This window comes from Mauremys mutica, chromosome 3, assembly GCF_020497125.1.
Source record: "Mauremys mutica isolate MM-2020 ecotype Southern chromosome 3, ASM2049712v1, whole genome shotgun sequence".
Taxonomy (NCBI): Eukaryota; Metazoa; Chordata; order Testudines; family Geoemydidae; genus Mauremys; species Mauremys mutica.
Genome location: NC_059074.1, coordinates 153,825,219 through 153,846,861, shown reverse-complemented (window position 1 = coordinate 153,846,861; position 21,643 = coordinate 153,825,219). Strand labels below are relative to the sequence as shown.

Genomic DNA, 21,643 nt, shown 5'->3' with positions numbered 1-21,643 from the left:
TGATATTAAGCCAATCAGATAATTTAACCAGAATTTGACTGAAGAGTCTTTCAATCTTATCTAAAGAACTCCCACTGTGGCAAAGCAGGTGCTGTATTAGGAGTCTGCAATGATCCATTTCTGTTCTGTGTCTGCAGGGGAGCTCTTGAGAACACATTAAAGGCTAAGGTCAGAGAAACCTGTGATTCCGGAAGCATGTGTCAGTAATTCAAATCTACCTCTGAGAAAGCTACCTGTAAGTAAAGGGATAAGGACTACAAAGAATAAAATGTTTCAACATGTTTCCTTGACCGTAGGCTGTTTAAACTGAAACAACACTAAATATCTACTTTTTTCATCATTTTTACTGTTTTATTTTTAATGTTTTGGAGAAGGTGCTGGCATTTGCGGTTAAGCTGGGTTGTCAGAGACCTTAGTTGCTCCTTCACTTCCTTATCCTGTGCGACATTATGGCCGCTATCTGTGCCTCAGTTTCCCCATCTGTCCAGTGGGGATCATCAGAGTTCATTGACTCATTGACATGCTAGGAGGCTTAAACCATTACTGTTCAGAGTGCGCTTTGAGATCATTGACTGCATGGGACTAAAGATGTAGAGATTTATTATAATTGCATATACTACTACTTGGGGAGACTGGTTAGCTTCATTTTCTGCCTTTTGCCAGGTTCACTTTGTAGTTCACCTCTACTTAAGGCCAATTCTGTGTATGTGGCTTTATAAACACCACAGGGGAATTTTTAAATAGCCACCTAAAGCGGTGTCTTTTATTACTGAAATATTTTTTACATTAATGAAATCATTTAATACTTTAAAAGAAGTTACATTTTGTGCATAAAACTAGTTGACAGTGTCCCTTTAAGATCAATTGAAACAGCTCTCCAATAAAGATTAAAAAACGTCTGTACCTGAAACAGGAACCGTATTAGAGGGATTTCGATCAAAACAGGGAATGCTTGTCCCATAGCTCCTTTCCTGGAAGTACACACAGTATGAGACATTATATGAGGCCCTTTATGGACTAATGGTGATAAATGTTTGGTGTCCCTAGGGATTTATATATAAAAACAAACTGAAATCTTCCTTAATTTCCTAGAGTGAAACTGAATTCCACACCATTTAATTATTGCACACAAATAGGCACATCTGGTGGCTTATGCTTTTGGCAATTTATATATTTGGCTCTCTTCAAAACTGATTTGCTTCTGTTAGGGGATGACCCACTGGTCAGAGCATCCCCTAACTCCTGGGCACGACTAAGCCAAGTTTCCACCTCTCGAGTGCTTCCTCTGGAAGTCCAGGGGTACCCTTCTTCTTTTGAAGGCTTGGTCTTCCTACCAGGTCATTTACCACCAATCCCTCTCTCAGGGTATCAGAAACCTTCATCCAACATAGATAATCAAACACCCATAGTCACATGCTAGAACTCCCTCTGGAAGTGCAACACTAAAAGCAACCTTAACTTTGGTGGTGCAATGGCACCAGCATGATTTTTTCATTTTGTCTTGTTTGTTATTTGTATTCACTCCTGCGCTATAATCCTGTTTAATGGCAAAGTCACAGAAGTGTTATAGAATGACTTAGTGTGTGTGCACCACTCTTCTGGTGGGTGGTGCCCATAAAATTAAAAGCCTGCTACTTAATCAGAGCTAATGGAATTGCTCCTTCGTCTCAAATGGTAGGGGTTTGTGCTTTTGATGGTGAGAGTCCTAAATTTAATCCCCCTTGATTTTTTATTCTAGTTTTTTTATATCACTAATTTTAATAATGATTCAAATCAACAACCAGGAAAATTTGATTTAAATCACTGATTTCTCATCATGTTTTGCATTTGTACTTTTTAACTATTTTCTTAAAGAAAGATGGATCCTCATTGATTGATAACCATTAAAACATGACAAAGAGTCCTGTGGCACCTTATAGACTAACAGAAGTATTGGAGCATGAGCTTGGTGAATACCAACTTCGTCGGATGCATGGGACAAAGTAGGTATTCACCCACGAAAGCTTATGCTCCAATACTTCTGCTAGTCTATAAGGTGCCACAAGACTCTTTGTCGCTTTTTACAGATCCAGACTAACACAGCTACCCCTCTGATACATTAAAACATGTTGATTTGAAACTAAATATATCCTTTATTGTGAATTTTGTGCTTCTTTTTGCTAACTAGGAGGATAAAATAAATTGATTAGCATTTATTTAAACAATTATATTGCTTAACTTGTGTAGTGCCCCCTATCCATCCGGTTACCTCCTTTAGTGCCAATCTCCTTACAGGTTTTGATGGACAGGCCTGGGTTCTTCTGGATCCCGCCACCCACTCAGCAGGGTGTAACTTCTAGATTGACCCTGGGCATCTAGGTGTCAGTATTCCCTTGGGACAAGACCCCAGCATGGGTGTGTCCTAAATCTCTCCAATACAGTGACCAAGTGGGGAGTTATCTGGTTTGAGTGGGAGAACTTTGGCCTTATGACTCGCCAAACCTTCTCTTCTAGGTCTCCTTTTCTTCGTGCCATACTGTTCCTTCTCATCTCCTCACACCCTGACTTACACCCTTATGCAGGTGTAAGTCAGGAGTAACTAATGAAATCTGTGGCGTTACACTAAAGTAAATGAGATGAGAATCAGACCCAGGACATGCAGTACCAGCCCACATCTCACGTGGGTCGCTAGGAGTGCTGGTCCAGGATGCACACTGAACTCTTACTCATGACAATGGATATCATCACCTTTGCAATGTTCAGCACTGTAGTAACATTGTGCAACATCCCTGCACTTCGGCCTTGTCTTCATGGCCAGAAAGGTTCTTTCTTTTTTTTTTTCAAACCTCAGGATAACTAATACGAGTGAGCTATCCCAAGGTAAAACCACAGTGAAGACAAGGCAACTCAGCTGGACCACAATTTAAGCTCAACAAAGTCAGCCTGAGGTTGACCCTTGCCTACTTTATCTTGCAGTAAACCTAACTTGTCTTGCCTTCACTGTGTTTTTGCTTGGAGATAGCTCATCCATGTTAGTTACCTTAAGATAAAAAACACACCCGTTTTAGCCTGAGGTCTTGTCTTCACTGCTGACTGAAGACAATTTGGCCCTTGCTACACAAAATCCAGCTAGGTAAGAATGTGGCAGCAATATAAGTTTTCTAGTCCTCAGCCATTCACAGCATGGGAGCAAAGAGTCTCAGGCTTTGGATTCACAATTGTCCCCATGTAATAATGTTCATGAGACAATAACACTCTTGTACCAGCCCCACCCATCCAGTCCCACCCTCCAGTGTAGTCATGTATTAACTTATACGCTATGCCAAGGCGGTTTGTACCTGAGACAGGGCTTCAGGCTGTGATGTCCGAGGGGAAGATGAGTAGTTACTATTTCTGTTTGTGAACAAATATGGATATTCCTGCAGAGATAAGATACATTTAATGGCCATAACAGAAGGACAATCAGCTGCTGCTGAAGACAATTGGACACTTTCAGATCAGACAAAAAACTGATTCAAGTCACTGCTGGTCCAAGTTCTTCACTCTGTGTGGGACTCCATTTTACTGCTGAAATTGATCCAAATACAGACAGTTCCCTCCCTTTAAAGAATAATTCACTTTATTCATTTCAGACGAGATGCACCCAGCATCTGAACCAGTGTGCAAGATCCAGTGTAGCAAGGTGGTTTAACTACACACTGCCAAGAAGTCCACTTCTCAGGCAAACATCCTCAGTGGTTCAGCATTTTAAGAATACAAAATAGTTAAAGAGGCTTAGAGGCCATTTGTAACCTAAAGCTTTGTGAGCAGACTGAGGAAGTGTCTCCCCACATGTTTAGGAATGAGCAGCAGTCTCTTAAAACAGACACACATCTGTATAAACAGTTAGATAACTTGGAAATTCTGTAAGCAGCAGTTAAAAGCCCACATTAAAAAGAAAGCCCTCTTACCTGAGATGGGCACTGGGCCTGAAGCAGCTCTGCATAATGATAATGTTCCTTCTGCCCAACTGGTTCCACCTAGAAGAGAACAGAATAAAAGTGTCTTATACTCAAGGGGATGCAGCCGTAAATCAGGCGTGTTAGGAACTAGAGTTTTACTGCAGGCCCATCTCTAACATATACCAGTACACAAAAACACAGTCTTGTGTGTGCCTTAAGGTGGCTCTATGCATAACATAAAACCACAAAAGCAAGGAAATGAAAAGTTAAGGCATCGCACATGACCAGCTTCCTACTCCTCCACCTGGAGATGCCATATTTCCCCACTAGAGCTACCACCACCACCTTAACTCTGCCTCAGTAGGGATGCCAACCTTCCAACCCCCTTCCCCAATCTCCCCACTACCCTTAACAGTCACACTTCCCCCAGCATTCCTGCCGCCCCCATCTACCTTATATTCTGGGGGGGGGGAAATCACATTTCATTCATTTAGGGCGGATGGCTTTCTACAGTGAATAGTTTTTAAGGGGCCTTGTCAAAGTTCACCAGCAGCAAAGCCTCTTGTGCCAACACTCCTTGCTAGTCATATATCAACTGATTGAAATTCAACTCAAAAGGGCCCCTAGGGTTTTCAGACCCGCTACCACCATCACCAGTTTATTGCCCACTTTATCTACAGTTCAGTTGGATTGTTTAGCCCTGAGGCAGGCCTGGGTTCTCTGGGCTAGGTTCAGGGAGCTCTTCTCTTGTCCCAGCTCCAACCAGAATTCACCCTCAGAAGAATCAGGCAAGGCTTCTTATCTCATCTAGTAGGCCCTGATTGGCTACTGCCTCTTCTCTCCCCTTTTAGCCCCTGGAGAACCAAGTTTGTTGACTCCACCAGTACAAGAGCCTGAGTGGCTTCTCTAAGCTGTTCTCGGAGGTGCAAGCTCACTGGCTCTTTTTCCCCAGTGACACCTTTCTGTTGGGAGTGTGTGTCAGGAAGGCAACACCTCCAGCAAGGGGCAGAGAAAGCCCAGTACCCCCTGTCACAAGCCCAGGAAAATCACAAGACTCAAAATTTGAACCTTTTTAGGGGCCAATTTTTAATTGATTAGAGCTCAGACTAATTAACTGATTTTCTTGAAACTGCTCAGAAAATGCAAGCTTTACTGAGAGATTATGTGCTGAAAATTTGGGCAGATACACTGTTTCTCATGTAAAAAAAAAAGAACTTGAACTCTTTAAGTACAAAATGAAACACAATCTTAACTCTGACAGAGCAACGGCACCATCCTGATTCTTTCATTTTGATTTGGTTGCTATTTTTAATCACTCCCTGTGATCCTACTTTGTGATAAAGCGTCACAGAAGTGTAATATAATGCCTTAGTGCATGTGCACCATCCTTCTGGGGAACAGAGCCCACAGAATTACAAGCTGGCTATTATCACAGCTAATGGATTTGCTCTTTTATCTCAAGTGAACTGGGCTTATGCTTTTGATGGCACTGCTTTTTATTCCCTTTTTTATATATATGCAGCCACAGCTTGTTACAAAAGCACTATGTGTTGCACCTCAAGGCTGGATACAGGACTGTTTTTTCTACCACCCCTTGTTTCTCTTCCCACAAGACAGGACAACTATTAATGCAACATTATGGCAGCTGATGAAACTGAATATTGACAAATGCAAGACGAATATTGGAAGGAATAATTGGACTACTCCTACTCCTTGCTGGGTTGTAAATTAACTGTAAATACTCAATAAAGAAACTTGGGCACCATTGTAGATCACTCAAGGCAAGTCTTTGCTCAATGTACAACCCTGGTCAGAAAAGCAAGGGTGCATCAGGAATGGAATAGAAAACACTGAAAATATCAGAATGCTATTATATAAGTCATTGTTACATTCTCGCCTGGAATGTGCAGTTTTGGTCATTCCATCTAAAAGGAAACAAGACAAAGGGTTCAGAAACAGGGGATACAAATGCTTAGAGACTTCTGTTGGAAAAGCATTTGGAAAGGAGTCTAGTTTAGAGAGGCGAGGAATAGGAAGGAACATGACTGAAATATAGACCATAATGAATGTTAGAGAAAAAGTAATTTCAGAACTCCCACCTTACTCTCGCATAAGCAAACATGAGTGGCTGTTTAATTAAACTGATAAAATGAAATGTTATTTTTACCAGGGCTGGCTCCAGGGCTTTTACTGCCCCAAGCAGCAAAACAAAACAAAACAAATCGCAATCTGCAGCTCTACCACCGCTGCTTCAGTCTTCGGCAGCAATTTGGTGGCTGGTTCTTCGCTCCAAGAGGTACCAAGGGACCCGCCACCGAAGAACCTGGACGTGCCGCCCCTCACCGTTGGCCACCCCAAGCAGCTGCTTGCTGGGCTGGTGCCTGGAGCCGTCCCTGATTTTTACACACCATAGCCTGTGGAACACGTGGTCACAGTCTTATGACCATGAGGTTAGTAGATTTCAAGAAAGGATTAGACATTTGTATGGATAATGAGAAGAGCCACAGTTACATTAGACAAGATTTTAAAAATATTAGAAAGGATATAAACCTTCACACTTTAGGACATAAGCTAATCCCTAACTGATGGGAAACAGAAAGGTATTTATCCCAGGGGCAGGTTATTCTATTTGGTCCACCACAGAATTTTTCACATTGCCCTGAATTTTCTGTTACTGGCCACTGTCAAAGACTAAATGAACCACTGGTCTGATCCAGCTGGGCAATTCCTATGTTCCCAAAATGAAAGTAAAACATTTAATGAGTATATAGAGGATGATGCATAGTACAAATCCCTCTGTGATCACTACCCAGTTAGGGAAAAACAAGTCAGGAAGACAAGAACCCTATCTTATAGGGCTGGACTTTTCACGGTCTATTTTGTTACATGAATCATAGCTGAAGACAAGAGTAAAAGCTTGTCTAAATTCTTTAATACAAATGAAAGGCACTTAGCACCTAGATATATTTCCAGAGATAATGTTGCAAAGCATTTACCAAATTAATCAAACTGCCCATTGTAGATATCAGCATGGTGAAGTGATGGTGGACTAAATATACAAATAACTACTCACAGCTTTTCCCAACCACCTGCCAATTTTTAACAAACCACTTTCTTAAATATATAAAGTTTGTTGGAACCTTGCTCCCAACCAGCAATTAAGCATTTTGTAAAACATCTACAGGGCACCTGGAATTCACACATCAAGTGGAAGGAGCAGAGCATTTTGGAGACAAAAAAAATGGGCTTCTTCCTACTCTGCTGCGTATTTACTGTTACACTGGCCATGATTTATATCTCCTATCAGCTCCCCCTGCAGTGGGTTTGTTTTTTAGCAGATATCGCTGGATGTTATTCTGATGAGAGTAAGAGCTTCCCCTTGTCAGAGATGCTGATCAGATAAAGAAATCTTCCGTGCCTTTTAAACTCCAAAGATTCTGACCTGTCAGACCTAGTCTCACGCAATTGTAGGCAACCATCAAAGGGATTGCAGATAACAAAGTCTACCCAGAGAGATGCCTTTCTGAGAACCTCCAGCTTTACTAAGAGATTTCAGTGTTGAAAGAGGAGAGGCATGGAGACAAACAGATAGGGAAGCATCCAAACAAAAAACAAAAGCAAAACTGAACTAAGTATTTTTCTCACCTTAGGTCAGTTCATCGACTCAAATGGCATCTCCAAAAATATAAGAAGCGGACAGCAAATCCTGGAGAGGCCCATCTTTGACAGTACAACTTCATTTTGCTTAACGTCTGCCACACACACACACGAGTTTCCCAAAATGTTTCCAGAATTAAAGTGACAAGAATAAAGTATAGAAGAGGGGAATGTTAGCGGGTGTAGTCAAGGGGGCCAAATAAAGGATATGTATTCAGAAGAGATGTGAATTTATATGGAGAATCATCAAAGCAGAGTGATACAGAGAGGCTGTTCCAATGGCCAGAGTTGCAGAGAAGAAGGCTCTCTCATCAACAGGTACCAGATTACTGTGTGAAGGCAGACACGGGTGTTTGATGCTAGGTGAGGACAGGGATTTGAGCGGGAGCTAGAGAGAGAGAGGACAAGGTAGACTGGTGTACACATCCATGGAACGCTTTGAACATATGGGGATAAATTGACTTCAGTGGAGCCAGGATTTCACCCCTGGAGTGCAGTTTTGTACTGGACCCTGCAATGAATGGGAAGGCAGTAGAGTTGTTTCAGGATGGGGATGGGGATGTCACACTTGTTGTACAATACATGTGAGAAAGAAGGCAGCATGTGGCATTCTGCACACACTGGAATCTGGAGAGCTGGGATTTGGAAAGACTGGAGGAAAGGGAGGCTTAATAGGCTCCATGAACTGAGCATGTGAACCCAGGAATGACAAAGTTCTAATCCAGTCTCCAGTTTTAGTGGCTGAAATGCCAGCTGCATAGTCCAGTAAAGACGTGGGGTGGGGATGAGAGGCATGAAGGTGGATTCTACTTTAAGACTTTAGTAAGAATCTCCTCTGGCTTCCCTACCTGATGCAGTTTGCCAATGAAATCCAGGATCCTTAAAATATTGGCCAAGCTGACCCCAGACAAAATATTTCCACCTTCAGTTAGCAAAGTGTAATTTTTGGTGGCAAAAATTGGCAAAATTAGCTCCCTCCCCCTCAAGTAAATTCATTATTTGCACCCAGTGGGAAAAAAATCACTTTCATAGAAATTTCACGGAAAAAAAATTGTGCTTAGCAGATAGGCAGATTGTTGCCCTAACTCTTTCATATTTGTGTGAATTACCTCAGTAGTTTTGCACTTAAACCCATTTAAAAACAATATTTAGTTTAGGAAGTGTTTTCTGTCTTCAAATATTTAACAAATCATTGAATTAGCGCTAGTAATATCTGTGCAAGTTAAGCAAGTATCTTCAGCCCTGGTTTACAAGTGGGAAACCTGAGGCACAGGGAAATTAAGTGACTGGCCTGATCTCACAGGCAGACTGTGTGACAGTGCTAAAATTGGCTTCCAGTCCTCCTCGTATTAATTTAGCTAGTGGAACGGAGCCAAACACAATGACACAGGAGCGCAACATATCTTATCATGGCATCGGCCTTGCAGTAAAAGAAGAGTTGAGACATGAACTTTGACGTTATCCCAATGAGTGTTCATGGATAACAGAGAGGCAGCCCTTTTGTTCCAAGGTTACAGCCTTAATTACGATGAAAGCTATGATTATGTCATGGAGCTCATGGAAGTCACGGAATCTGTGACTTCCATTGCTCTCCGTGACATTTTCTGCTCCGGGGCTGGAGCTCCCAGCCAGCCCCCTGTCCCCCGCAGCTCCCAGCCCCTGCCCTGGCCGGGGGACCCCACAGCTCTCCAGCTGCGATGGGCAGGGGGACTCCCTGCAGTGCCTAGCTACAGTGGGTGGAGGGGGGACCCCCTGCAGCTGCCCAGCTGTCCTGTGGGCAGGGGGACCCCAGAGCTCCCACGCACTGCAGCAGTGGGGGACCCAGAAGCCCCAGCAGCAATGGGTGCTGAACCCGCCAACCCCTTTTGTCAGGGATACTTTTAGTAAAAGTCAGGGACAGGTCATGGCTTCCATGAATTTTTGTTTATTATCCGTGACTTTTACTAAAAATAACCATGACAAAAACTTAGCCTTAATTACAATTAGTTTTTAACCCTCCAGTAGCCAGTAAGTGACAGAAATTAAAACTACAGATCTGCAAGGATTCATTCTTAAATTGTGTTTATTGAACTGCTCACTAGATTTTGTTTTTAGCTTCTTCACCTGCCCTGAAGTGGGAACTGCAGATGCTTTGATAAATAAGAAAAGCCATACTGGGTCAGACCAATGGCCCATCTAGCCCAATAATCTGTCTCTGACAGTAGCTGATGCCAAATGCTTCAGAGAGAAAGCACAGAATAGGGCAGTTTCCAGTGATCTGTATTTCATGCTCAGCTTCTGGCAGTTGGAGGTTTAGGGAATCCCAAAGCATGGGGTAGCGTCCCTGACCCTCTTGGCTAATAACCATTGGTGGACCTATCTTTCATGAACCCTTAGTTCTTGTGTTATGTGCAGTGGTAAATAACACTGCCCTATTCACTTGCTCAAAACCATCTATCATATTGCCCCTTAGTCATCTCCATTTTAAGGAGAATACCAATCTTTTTAATCTCTCCTCATATAGAAGCTGTTTCATACCCCTCATCATTTTCGTTGCACCTTCTCTGCACCTCTGCCAATTCTAATATATTATTTTTGAGATGGGCTGACCAGAACTGCATGCAGTATTCACAGTGTGGACATACCATGGATTTATATAGTGGCATTATGATATTTCTGTTTTATTACCTATCCCTTTGCTACTAGTTCCTAAAATTCTCTTAGCTTTGATGAGAGCTGCTGCACATTGAGTGGGGGTTCTCAGAGCACTATCCATGATGATGTTTTCATGAGTAGGAACAGCTAATTTAGCCCCTATTATGTTGTATGTATACTTGGTATTATTTTTTGAAAGTGCATTACTTTGCATTTATCAACATTGAATTTCATCTGTTTTTAGCTGTTTAATCATCCAGTTTAGTGAGATCCCTTTGTAACTCTTTGCAGTCAGCTTTGGACTTAACTATCTGCACATTTTGCCACCTCACTGTTCACCCCCTTGTTCAGATCATTTTATGAGTATTTTGAATAGCACAGGTCTCAGTACAGAATCTTGGGGGACCCAGCCCTCTCTCCATTGTGAAAACTGACCATATATTCTTACCCTTTGTTTCCTGACTTTTAATCAGTTACTAATCCATGAGAGGACTTTCCCTCTTATCCCATGACTTCTTATTTTGCTTCAGAGCCTTTGATGAGGGACCTTGTCAAAGGCTTTCTGAAAGCCCAAATACATTGTATCCCCCTTGTCCACCTGATTGTTGACTCCCTCAAAAAATTCTAGTAGATTGATGAGGCATAATTTCCCTTTACAAATGCCATTTTAACTGTTCACCAACATATCATGTTCATCTATGTGTCTAATAATTCTGTTCTTTACTATAGTTTCAACCAATTAGCCTGGTACTGAAATTAGGTTTATTGGCTGTAATGCCCAGGATCACCTCTGGAGTCTTTTTTTTTTTTTTAAATGGTGTCATTTGGTACAGAGGCTGATTTAAGCGATAGGTTACATACCACAGTTAGATTTGCAATTTTATATTTGAGTTCCTTCAGAACTCTTGGGTGAATACCATCTGGACCTTGTTATTTATTGTTTAATTTATGAATTTATTGAAAAACCTCCTCTATTGACACCTCAACCTGTGACAGTTCCTCAGATTTGTCACCTAAAAAGAATGGCTCAGGAGTGGTAATCTCCCCTGTATACTCTACAGAAAAGACCAATGCAAAGAATTCATTTAGCTTCTCCCCAACAGCCTTTTCTTCTTTGAGTGCTCCTTTAGCAGCTTGATCATCCATTGGCCCCATTGATTGTTTGGCAGGCTTCCTGCTTCTGATGTACTTTTAAAAAATTGCTGTTAATTTTTGAGTCCTAAGCTAATTGTTCTTCAAATTCTTTCTTAAGAACATAAGAATGGCCTATAGTGGGTCAGACCAAAGGTCCATCAAGCCCAGTATCCTGTCCTCTGACAGTGGCCAATGGCAGGTGCCCCAAAGGGAATGAACATACAGGTTATCATCAAGTGATTCATGCCCTGTCACCCAATCCCAGCTTCTGGCAAACAGAGGCTAGGGACACCATTCAGGTCCATCAATGGCTATTAGCCATTGATGGACCTATCTTCCATTAATCTTATCTAGCTCCCTTTTGAACCCTGTTATAGTATCGGCCTCCACAACACCCTCTGGCAAGGAGTTCCAGAGGTTGACAGTGCATTGTGTGAAAAAATACTTTATTGTATTTGTTTTAAACCTGCTACCTATTCATTTAATTTGGTGGCCTCTTGTTCTTGTATTATGAGAAGGAAAAAATAACACTTCTTTATTTACTTTCTCTATACCACTCATGATTTTAATAGACCTCTATCTATTGTTTCCTATCTTTTAACCAGTTAACAATCCATGAGAGAACCTTCCCTCTTATCTCATGGCTGCTTATTTTGCTTAAAAGCCTTTGGTGAGAGACCTTGTCAAAGGCTTTCTGAAAATCTAAATACACTGTCTTCACTGGATCTCCTTTGTTCACATGCTTGTTGACCCCCTCAAAGAATTATAGTAGATGGGTGAGGCATGATTTCCCCTTACAAAAACCATGTTGACTATTTCCCATCAATTTATGTTCATCTATATGTCTGACAATTTTGTTCTTTAAGATAGTATCAACCAATTTTCCTGGTACTGAAGTGAGGTCTACTGGCCTGTAGTTGCCAGGGTCACCTCTGGAGCCCTTTTTAAAAATTGGTGTCACATTAGCTATCCTCCAGTCATTTGATACAGAAGCTAATTTAAATGATAGGTTACAGATGACAGTTAGTAGTCCTGCAATTTCACATTTGAGTTCCTTCAGAACTCTTGGGTGAATACCATCAGGTCCTGGAGGCATATTACTGTTTAGTTTATCAATTTGTTCCAAAACCTCCTCTAATGACACCTCAATTTGGGACAGTTCCTCAGATTTGTCACCCAAAAGGAATGGCTCAGGTTTGGGGATCTCTCTCACATCCTCAACAGTGAAGACCAATGCAAAGAATTAATTTAGTTTCTCTGCAATTGCCTTATCGTCTTTGAGTGCTCCTTTAGCAGCATGATAGTCCAGTGGCCCCACTGGTTGTTTAGCAGGTTTCTGCTTCTGATTTTAAAAAAATGTTTGCTATTACTTTTGGAGTCTTTGGCTAGCTGTTCTTCAAATTCTTTTTTGGTCTTTCTAATTATATTTTTACACTTCATTTGCCAGAATTTATGCTCTTTTCTATTTTCCTCATTAGGATTTAATTTCCACTTTTTAAAAGGATGCCTTTTTGCCTCTCACTGCTTCTTTTACTTTGTTGTTTAACCACAGTGGCTCGTCTTGGTTCTCTTACTATGTTTTTTAAATTGGGGTATACATTTAAGTTGAGCCTCTATTATGGTATCTTTAAAAAGTTTCCATGCAGCTTGCAGGGATTTTATTTTTGGTACTGTACCTTTTAATTTCTGTTTAACTAACTTCCTCATTTTTGTGTAGTTCCCATTTCTTTAATTAAAGGCTACAGTGTTGGGCCACTGTGGAGTTTTCCCCACTACAGGGATGTTAAATTTAATTATATTATGATCACTATTACCAAGTGGTCCAGCTATATTCACCTCTTGGACCGGATCCTGTGCTCCACTTAGGACTAAATCAAGAATTGCTTCTCCTCTTGTGGGTTCCAGGACTAGCTGCTCCAAGAAGCAGTCATTTAAGGTGTCAAGAAACTTTATCTCAGCATCCCTTCCTGAGGTTATATGTACCCAGTCAATATGGGGATAGTTGAAAGCCCCCATTATTTAAGTGAATCATAGAATATTGGGGTTGGAAGGGACCTCAGGAGATCATCTAGTCTAATCCCCTGCTCAGAGCAGGACTAATCCCCAGACAGATTTTTGCCCCAGATCCCTAAATGGCCCCCTCAAGATTGAACTCACAATCCTGGGTTTAGCAGGCCAATGCTCAAACCACTGAGCTATCCCTCCCCCTTTATTATTGAGTTTTTTTATTTTAATAGCCTCTCTAATCTCCCTGAGTATTTCAGAGTCACTAACACCATCCTGGTCAGATGGTCTGTAATATAGCCCTACTGCTATATTCTTACTTTTCAAGCATGGAATTACTATCCATAGAGATTCTATAGTACAGTTTAGTTCATTTAAGATTTTTACTTCATTTGATTCTATGCTTTCTTTCACATATAGTGCCACTCCCCCACGAGCAAGACCTGGTCTGTCCTTCCGATATATTTTGTACCCTGGTATTACTGTGTCCCATTGATTATCCTCATTCCACCAGGTTTCTGTGATGCCTATTATATCAATATCCCCATTTAATACTAGGCACTCTAGTTCACCCATCTTGGCTTACCTAATTATACTTTTACACTAAACCTGCCAGAATCTATACTCCTTTCTATTGTTGAGGGTTGCTTTTTTGCCTGTAACTGCCTCTTTTACTCTGCTGTTTAGCTATCCTACATTGGGCGGGGGGGGGTGTGTCTCTGTTTTGTTTATTTGCAGTTGTTAGTTTGAGCTTCTTTTAAGATATTGCCTCTCCCCTTGTTGCACCCATGATAAGCTGCTCAGGAAATTGTATCTCTGCATCCCTTCCTTAGGTTATACATACCCTGTCAATACGTGGATAATTGAAATCCCCCATTATTATTGCATTTTCTGCCTTTGAACCCTCTCTAATTGCCCTGAGCATTCTAAAGGCACCATGCTGGGCAGGTGATCAGTATAAATTCCTACTTCTCTACTCTTATTGTTCCAGCATCGAATTTCTATCCATAGAGATTCTATGGTACAGTTTGATTTATTTAAGATTTTTACTTAGGCTTTGTTTCACATATAGTGCCACTCTCCCACCAGCACGATCTACTCTGTCATTCTCAGATATATATTGCAACCTGGTAGTACCATGTCCACTGATTATCCTCATTCCACCAAGTTTCCACAATGCCTTTTATATCAATATCATTCTTTAATGCCAGGCATGCTAGTTCACCCATCTTAGCATTTAGACTTCTAGTCTTTGTATATAAGCACATTTTGTCAATATTCAGTTGCTTGCCTTCATGTGTTATATTTAAATGGGACTCTTATGTTAGACTATTCTTCACTAGTTAATAAATTCATCCGTAGGGGATGTCTCCACCTGAACAGCTCCTCTGCACCTGTTGGCTTTTCCCCCAGCCCTTAGTTTAAAAAAAAAATTCTATAACATTTTTAATTTTAGATGCCAGCATCTGGTTCATTCATGAATATCTGCTCCTCCTCAAAAAAAAAAACAAAAAAACAAAAAAAAAAACAACCCACAAAACACTGGGACCAGATTTCACTTTAGACAGGTGCAAAAAAAAAAATTTTGTGAATGCAAATTGCCTTTTAGCTCTTATGCTCTGGGGTTAGGAGTGTCCGTGTTTCTTTGAAGCACCAGTCGCCAGAGAGAGACATTTGCAGCCTTCTGCAGCTGTAAGGAGTCTGTCTATCCTGGATCCAAGCCTTGAGGCAGAAATGGAGGAGCTTCCAGACCAACCATCCAACTCAAAATAGGAACATTTTGGCAAAATGGTATAAAAGAATATATTATTATTTGTACGTAGTACGTAGGAGCCCCAGTTGCAGATTAGGACCCCATTATGCTCAGCACTGTAATGTTATAACTGTTATAACATCAGTTTAGGAACTGGAAGGCCAGGCCAAGACCCGGATGCATTCTCCTGAATGGGGTTCTGTGTAGCTGAGCTGTGACCCTGTGAGAGAAGCCAGAGGAGAGGTCATTCTGGACTCTGTACTACACCTTTAAATATAGAGTAGTCTCCAGGGGCAGCTCTAGGAATTTTGCCGCCCCAAGCACAGCAGGCAGGCTGCCTTCCGCGGCTTGCTTGCGGACGGTCCGCTGGTCCCGCGGCTTCGGCGGACCTCCCGCAGCCTGCGGGAGGTCCTCTGAAGCTGCAGGACCAGCGGACCCTCCGCAGGCACACCTGTGGGAGGTCCGCCAAAGCTGCGGGACCAGCGGACCCTCCGCAGGCAAACCGCAGAGGCAGCCTGCCTACTGCCCTTGCGGAGCCAGCAGAGCGCCCCCCGTGGCTTGCCGCCCCAAGCACGCGCTTGGCGTGCTGGGGCCTGGAGCCGCCCCTGGTAGTCTCCCTACCTGTCTGAGGGTGGTAGCTATGAGGGAGCTTTCCATCAGCTTCCCCCATTCCTCGCAGTACTGCTAATGACAGAACCCTCCCTACTTAAGGACTGGCTGGCTTTGAGGTTCCAGGCATTTGTGCTAAGCCTAATCAGCCCTAACATCTTCAACACTTCTTACCATGTTGTTCCAGAGTCCCACGCCCAAGGCAGAGCACTCCTCTTCAGTAATTTCCTCTGGCGTCTTTGGTATGGAAGTGCCATTAACCTGCCAGCCCTGGAAGAGAAAGTATTTTAGAATAGGACATGGTGGAACAGTGCTACCTCATTTATGCATAAGGCCTAGAACCAATGCTTGGAGGAGAAAATGATACTCAGCACTGGAAAAACACATTTTTAAAATAATCTGAACAAGTAGACATGCACCAGAAGCTGACCTCCACTGCAGCCTCTGAGTAGAGACAGAACAGGACACCGTTCTGAGATGTGACTGATGTACTTGGTACTAGGAGGCAGCTCCAAAAAGGCAATAAATTCCATGATATAGCAGGAAGATCAGAGTAACTGCAAAGCAAGTAGTGATAGCGAGAGTCACATGTGCAGGTTGAGGAAGAATATGCTAATAGGATTAACAGAGCCTGGTTTGGAAAAAAGAGCTATTTCTCTAAGCTGATGTTTAAGGGTATTTTAAAATCACTGGCCTAAAGAACTTGATTGTGACCTTTTGATAGCACATATAGTACAATATTTTTCAAGTAAAAGCCACAGTGTTTGAAAGATGTTAGTAGCTCATGCACAACATCCTGCAGGTCTAGGCAGCTTTGTAGTATATCAAAGTAAATGAAGAAACCAAGTGCAATATAGCTTTACATTTAAAAACAGCTAGTAGCTGAAAGCCTGTGCTGTCACAGTCTAATTCTTAAAATCATGTGCGTCGAAGAACTGAAAATGACTGAAAATTTAAAAACTAGACAGCAACAGACCACAAATTCCAGTGGCAGAATCATAAAAATGTAGAGTTGGAAGGGATCTCAAGAGGTCATCTAATAAGTCCATTCTTCCCACACGGAGGCAGGACCAAATATATCTAGGCCATCCCTGACAGGTGTTTATTTAATCTATTCTTAAAAAACCTACAATGACAGGGATTCCACAGCCTCCCTATTACTAACCTTTCTGCAATAAAGTTCTATCTGCTTCAATGAAATCTATACTTCAGGGATTCCATCAAAGTTAAAGTTATTCCTAGATGGTCATCTGATGCAGTCAGATTATATCAGAAATTTAAATCCCCCAAGAACAAACACAAGGTTATAAAAGTAGAGACCTTTTTCACCTTCTAGATCAAACCAGACAATAGCAATAGAAAGAAACTTTTTCCAAACTGAACTTCATGCATTGTGGTCAAAAGCCTGGCAAATTATTAAAAGACTGAATGGAGATTATAGTCTGGACAAAAGAGAATAGCCAATCACAGAAAACTCCATTGCATCCCAGCTGGTGGCCAGTGGTAGAGCTCCTAACTGAGATAAAGCCTTCAGCTGTGCAGTTAAAATGATGGTTGGTTGCTGAGAGATGGCAGTCTCTGGGAGTGGACATGAACCCAATGGCTGCCTTTACCAATCAAGAGCATGACTGGACTGTACATCAACTCCTGATCCAGATAACATCCACAATGAGTTTGTCTCTCACTCAGGCCAACTTTCTATCCACCTTATAGTCCATTCATCTGATCCATACTTTTTTAACTTGTTGGCAAGAATACTGTGGGAGACTGTTTCAAAAGCTATGCTAAAGTCAAGATATCTCACATCCGCTGTTTTCCCCATATCCACAGAGCCAGTTGTCATGACTTTAGCAAAGCTTTTGAAACAGTCTCCCACAGTATTCCTGCCAACAAGTTAAAAAAGTATGGATCAGATGAATGGACTATAAGGTGGATAGAAAGTTGGCTAGATTGTTGGGCGCAGTGGGTAGTAATCAACATCTCAGTGTCTAGTTGGCAGCCACTATCAAGCGAAGTGCCCCCGGGGTCGGTCTTGGGGCCAGTTTTGTTCAACAACTTTATGATCTGGATGATGGGATTAATTGCACCCTCAGCAAGTTCGCAGATGACACTAAACTGGGAGAGAGAGAGCTAGATATACTGGAGGGTAGGGATACAGTCCAGAGTGACCTAGACAAATTGGAGCATTGGGCCAAAAAAAAAAATCTGATGAGGTTCAACAAGAACAAGTGCAGAGTCCTACACCTAGGACAGAAGAATCCCATGCACTGCTACAGGCTGGGGACCGACTGGTTAAGCAGCAGTTCTGCAGAAAAGGACCTGAGGATTACAGTGGACAAAAAGCTGGATATGAGTCAGTAGTGTGCCCTTGTTGCCAAGAAGGCCAATGGCATATTGGGCTGTATTAGTAGGAGCATTGCCAGCGGATCAAGGGAAGTGATTATTCCCTTCTATTTGGCACTGGTGAGGCCACACCTGGAGTATTGTGTCCAGTTTTGGTCCCCCCACTACAGAAGCGATGTGGACAAATTGGAAAGAGTCCAGCGGAGGGCAACGAAAATGATTAGGGGGCTGAGGATATGACTTACGAGTAGAGGCTGAGGGAACTGGAATTATTTAGTCTGCAGAAGAGAAGAGAGAGGGGGGATTTGATAGCCTAGGGAGGTGGTGGAATCTCCATCTGTAGAGGTTTTTAAGGCCTGGCTTGACAAAGCCCTGGCTGGGATGATTTAATTGGTGTTGGTCCTGCTTTGAGCAGGGGATTGGACTAGATGACCCCCTGAGGTCTCTTCCAACCCTAGTATTCTATGATTCTGTGAAAGGACCAGCTGAATATTTCTGTAGTTGTGTCACCAAAGGTGACCTAGAAAGGAGAAGAATGGTGATGTTCACTCACCGTTCTATGAGGCAGATTTATTTCTTGGAGGAAAGGCTGCAGAACAATGGTGAAGTCGTCCCTCACATCATACCTCCCAGATTTCAGCAGCTTTTCCAAGTCACTCTAAATGATAGATAACAACCATTTAACAGGATCAGCACCAGCATGTGGCTGGAGAGACCACAGTACAGTTTATCCATGGCTTAAATGAATTTAAGGTCATCTCCATCCCTAGTAAACCACAATAATCAAATGATGTAGCCAAAGACAACATTTTATGCCACAATTAGAAATTTCCCTGTGGCTCTGAGAGAATTGCATTGGATTAACACCATTTTCTTAAAGCAGCTAAGGGAGGTAATCAAATCTCATGCTTAAGAATAAAAACTGGTTCCCTGCAGCTTGTAGAAGGAATTAGAGACACAAGATAGTAGCACATTCGGCCACTTGTATTATAGGAAGTTTCCAGCTTCCTCTAAATCATCTGACATTTGTCAGTACCAGAGATAAGATACTGGACTAGAAGGACCATTGCTCTAATTAGATATGGCAAATCATATGTTACTACGAGCTATAAAATCATTGGCATCTACAAGAGGTGCTGAGATTGCTTAATTATACTATTATATTACTCTCACATGCTACTGATGCCAGAATAGGTTACCCCATAATCACAGATCTGGTGACATTTGTATTAGACAGATAACCTCTCATCTCCCTAACCTTGAACGTGAGCATAGCAGTCTACCTTTACCAACCTAGAACAAAAAACAAGAAACATGGAAAAAGCCATACCTGGTAGGACCATCTCAATATGATGTCATCAAGTTTGGAGTCTTTGTCAACACAGTTACATGGCGTCCTGGATGCATTACTGCAGAATGAAAAACCAAAACACCCCAATACTTTCAGGTTACTTTCAGGTAAAAATTTTCGCTTGATAGGGACATGGCTGGAACTCTAACATGCCACTGACTGTCATGTGTCAGAATAAGTTTGAAGGCCCAGTAAGCATCAATGCAGAAAGCTGCATATTGACAAAGACCAGAAACCACATGGGACACATTGCTCTTCCACTTTATCCCAGAATTATATTGGTTTCCATAATCATTGCTTTGGACAGCTTCTTGGCTTTTGAACCTATTCAGCTGGCAAATACACCTGGCTTGGTTTAGTTCAGGGTCTGTCAAGTGGGCATCACTCTCGTACTTGAATTAGCTGCTGCAGATAATTTAGCATTAGCTTTCAAACATTTCCATTTCCCGTCTCATTAGCAAACTGAATTCTTGCAATACTTTGCATAGGAACTATTGCCTTAATATTGTGGTAGCAGCCCTCAAGCTGTGCCGTTATTCTCACACCATACGTTATACTACACGAATTATCATTTGTGAACTGCTGGTAAACACTGAGCCAAATTCAACCCATAACTCAATGAAGTCTTATTGGTGGCTAAAGCAGGCACATCTGGCCTCTCTACCTACCTATTTCTATGCAATGGCTATTTACTCCATCTTTTGAGTGAAATGTAAAACTGATGCCCTGAAGTTATTAAAGATCACATGGCACTTTTTACAAGAGTAGAGGGGTAGACCCTGGTGTACTGGCCAAATTCAAATGTTGGTCATCAGATTTTGCTTTCTTAATCTCCCCTTGCAATCTCTATTGGAGAAGGGATCTTTCTCTTCTTGACTTAAATAGCTTTGTTCTTGACCTAAACTTCAGTGTAGCATTGCTAAGCTGTTATGTAATTGCCAATACTCCTTTGGCATGGAACATTTCACTGATGGGTGGAATGTCTCCTATGCAAGCTTGTGAAGTGCTTCAAGATGGCTATATAAGTAGTTATGGCTGTTTATAAAATATTTTAATCCAAAGAATATTCCTTTTTGAACATTGTGGCTTCTAGAATCTTAGAGTCTTTCAGAGATTCATGGCTTCTGGGATCTAGAATTTATTTGCCATTAATGAGAAATTTTCTGTGGGAAAACATTGAGTGTTAATGTGCTGAATTTCATTTTGCTAGGTACTAAAGGCATCTGAAAAAACTTTAAATGCACTGCTCACAAGACCCTAGTACATACCGTGCAGTCAATAGGTAAGCATTCTTGCCATGTTTTGGGGAGAGGGGAATACAGTACACTATCAGGAACACTAAAGGGAGATCATGGCCCTTACGTAGTTCAAAGAACATCTCTTTACCTGATTTTATTCTGATCGCTGTGTGAAAGAGAGAAGATTCTGAACTCAGTGGAATCCACCAGGTTTACAAAGGCTTTGGGGACCTACAGCAACAGAGGTAGAAAATGAACATGCAGAATTTGCAGTTAGAGCTTTTCATTCATTTTTAAAATAATACTCTTATTGCCTGTGAAGATTTCTACTTATTCACAGAACTGGTACAGCTTCCTCCGAACTGCCTCATCAATGTATATCACCCCTGACCAGGAGGGACCCTCTCAAAGAATCAGTGATCTCAGTCATGGCTAATTCAGTCCTTGGCCCTCCTCCTGTGACTGCCAGCCAGGGTAACATTAGTTTGAGAAGACAGGTTGTGAACTGTGGCCAATCAACTCATTTTACATAAATCACGGAAGGACCACCAGGTGATGACAGCTGTCATTTACTACTGATCTAGACTGCAATCAAACAGGTGAACTACCATTTAGATAGCAAAGTATGCAAGGCCTAGAGGTGATATGTTCCTTATTACACTGGCCCACTAATCTCTCATACCTCCTCTCTCCCAAATCAAGATGTAGCTTTCCTAATGGATGTGCATAAAGATCTCATTGTTATGAGCATCAGTGATATGAACAGAAATATAAGAAGGGAAGGGAAGAGATTCTGATGATAATGAGCCAATGGGACTTGGGCAAAACTCTCACTGAAGCTGGTGACAGCTGAGTTGTGGAATGAGATTTGAGTAAAAAGTTATTAAAAGGCTTCAGGGTTTGGCCCAATACATTCAAAGAGTAATAGTTTTTGCATATGTATTAGACCTTAGTTAGAGAGAAAAAAAACAATTCTTGATGGGTGCTATACAAATACCTT

The 21,643-nt window shown here is 41.8% G+C and overlaps 1 protein-coding gene across 2 annotated transcripts in view; it reads right to left on the bottom strand.

Annotated features, from left to right (window-relative positions):
• PLB1 (phospholipase B1) overlaps nt 1–21,643 on the bottom strand; it is a 125,026-nt gene that overhangs the window by 75,290 nt on the left and 28,093 nt on the right. For both annotated transcript variants that reach the window (XM_045009584.1, XM_045009585.1), the window contains 7 exons: nt 20,792–20,874; nt 19,385–19,463; nt 18,608–18,712; nt 15,886–15,981; nt 3,930–3,998; nt 3,318–3,398; nt 905–971 (listed from right to left, as the gene is read on the bottom strand). In XM_045009584.1, the coding sequence (XP_044865519.1) occupies nt 905–971; nt 3,318–3,398; nt 3,930–3,998; nt 15,886–15,981; nt 18,608–18,712; nt 19,385–19,463; nt 20,792–20,874 (580 nt within the window). The remainder of the gene's footprint in view (nt 1–904; nt 972–3,317; nt 3,399–3,929; nt 3,999–15,885; nt 15,982–18,607; nt 18,713–19,384; nt 19,464–20,791; nt 20,875–21,643) is intronic.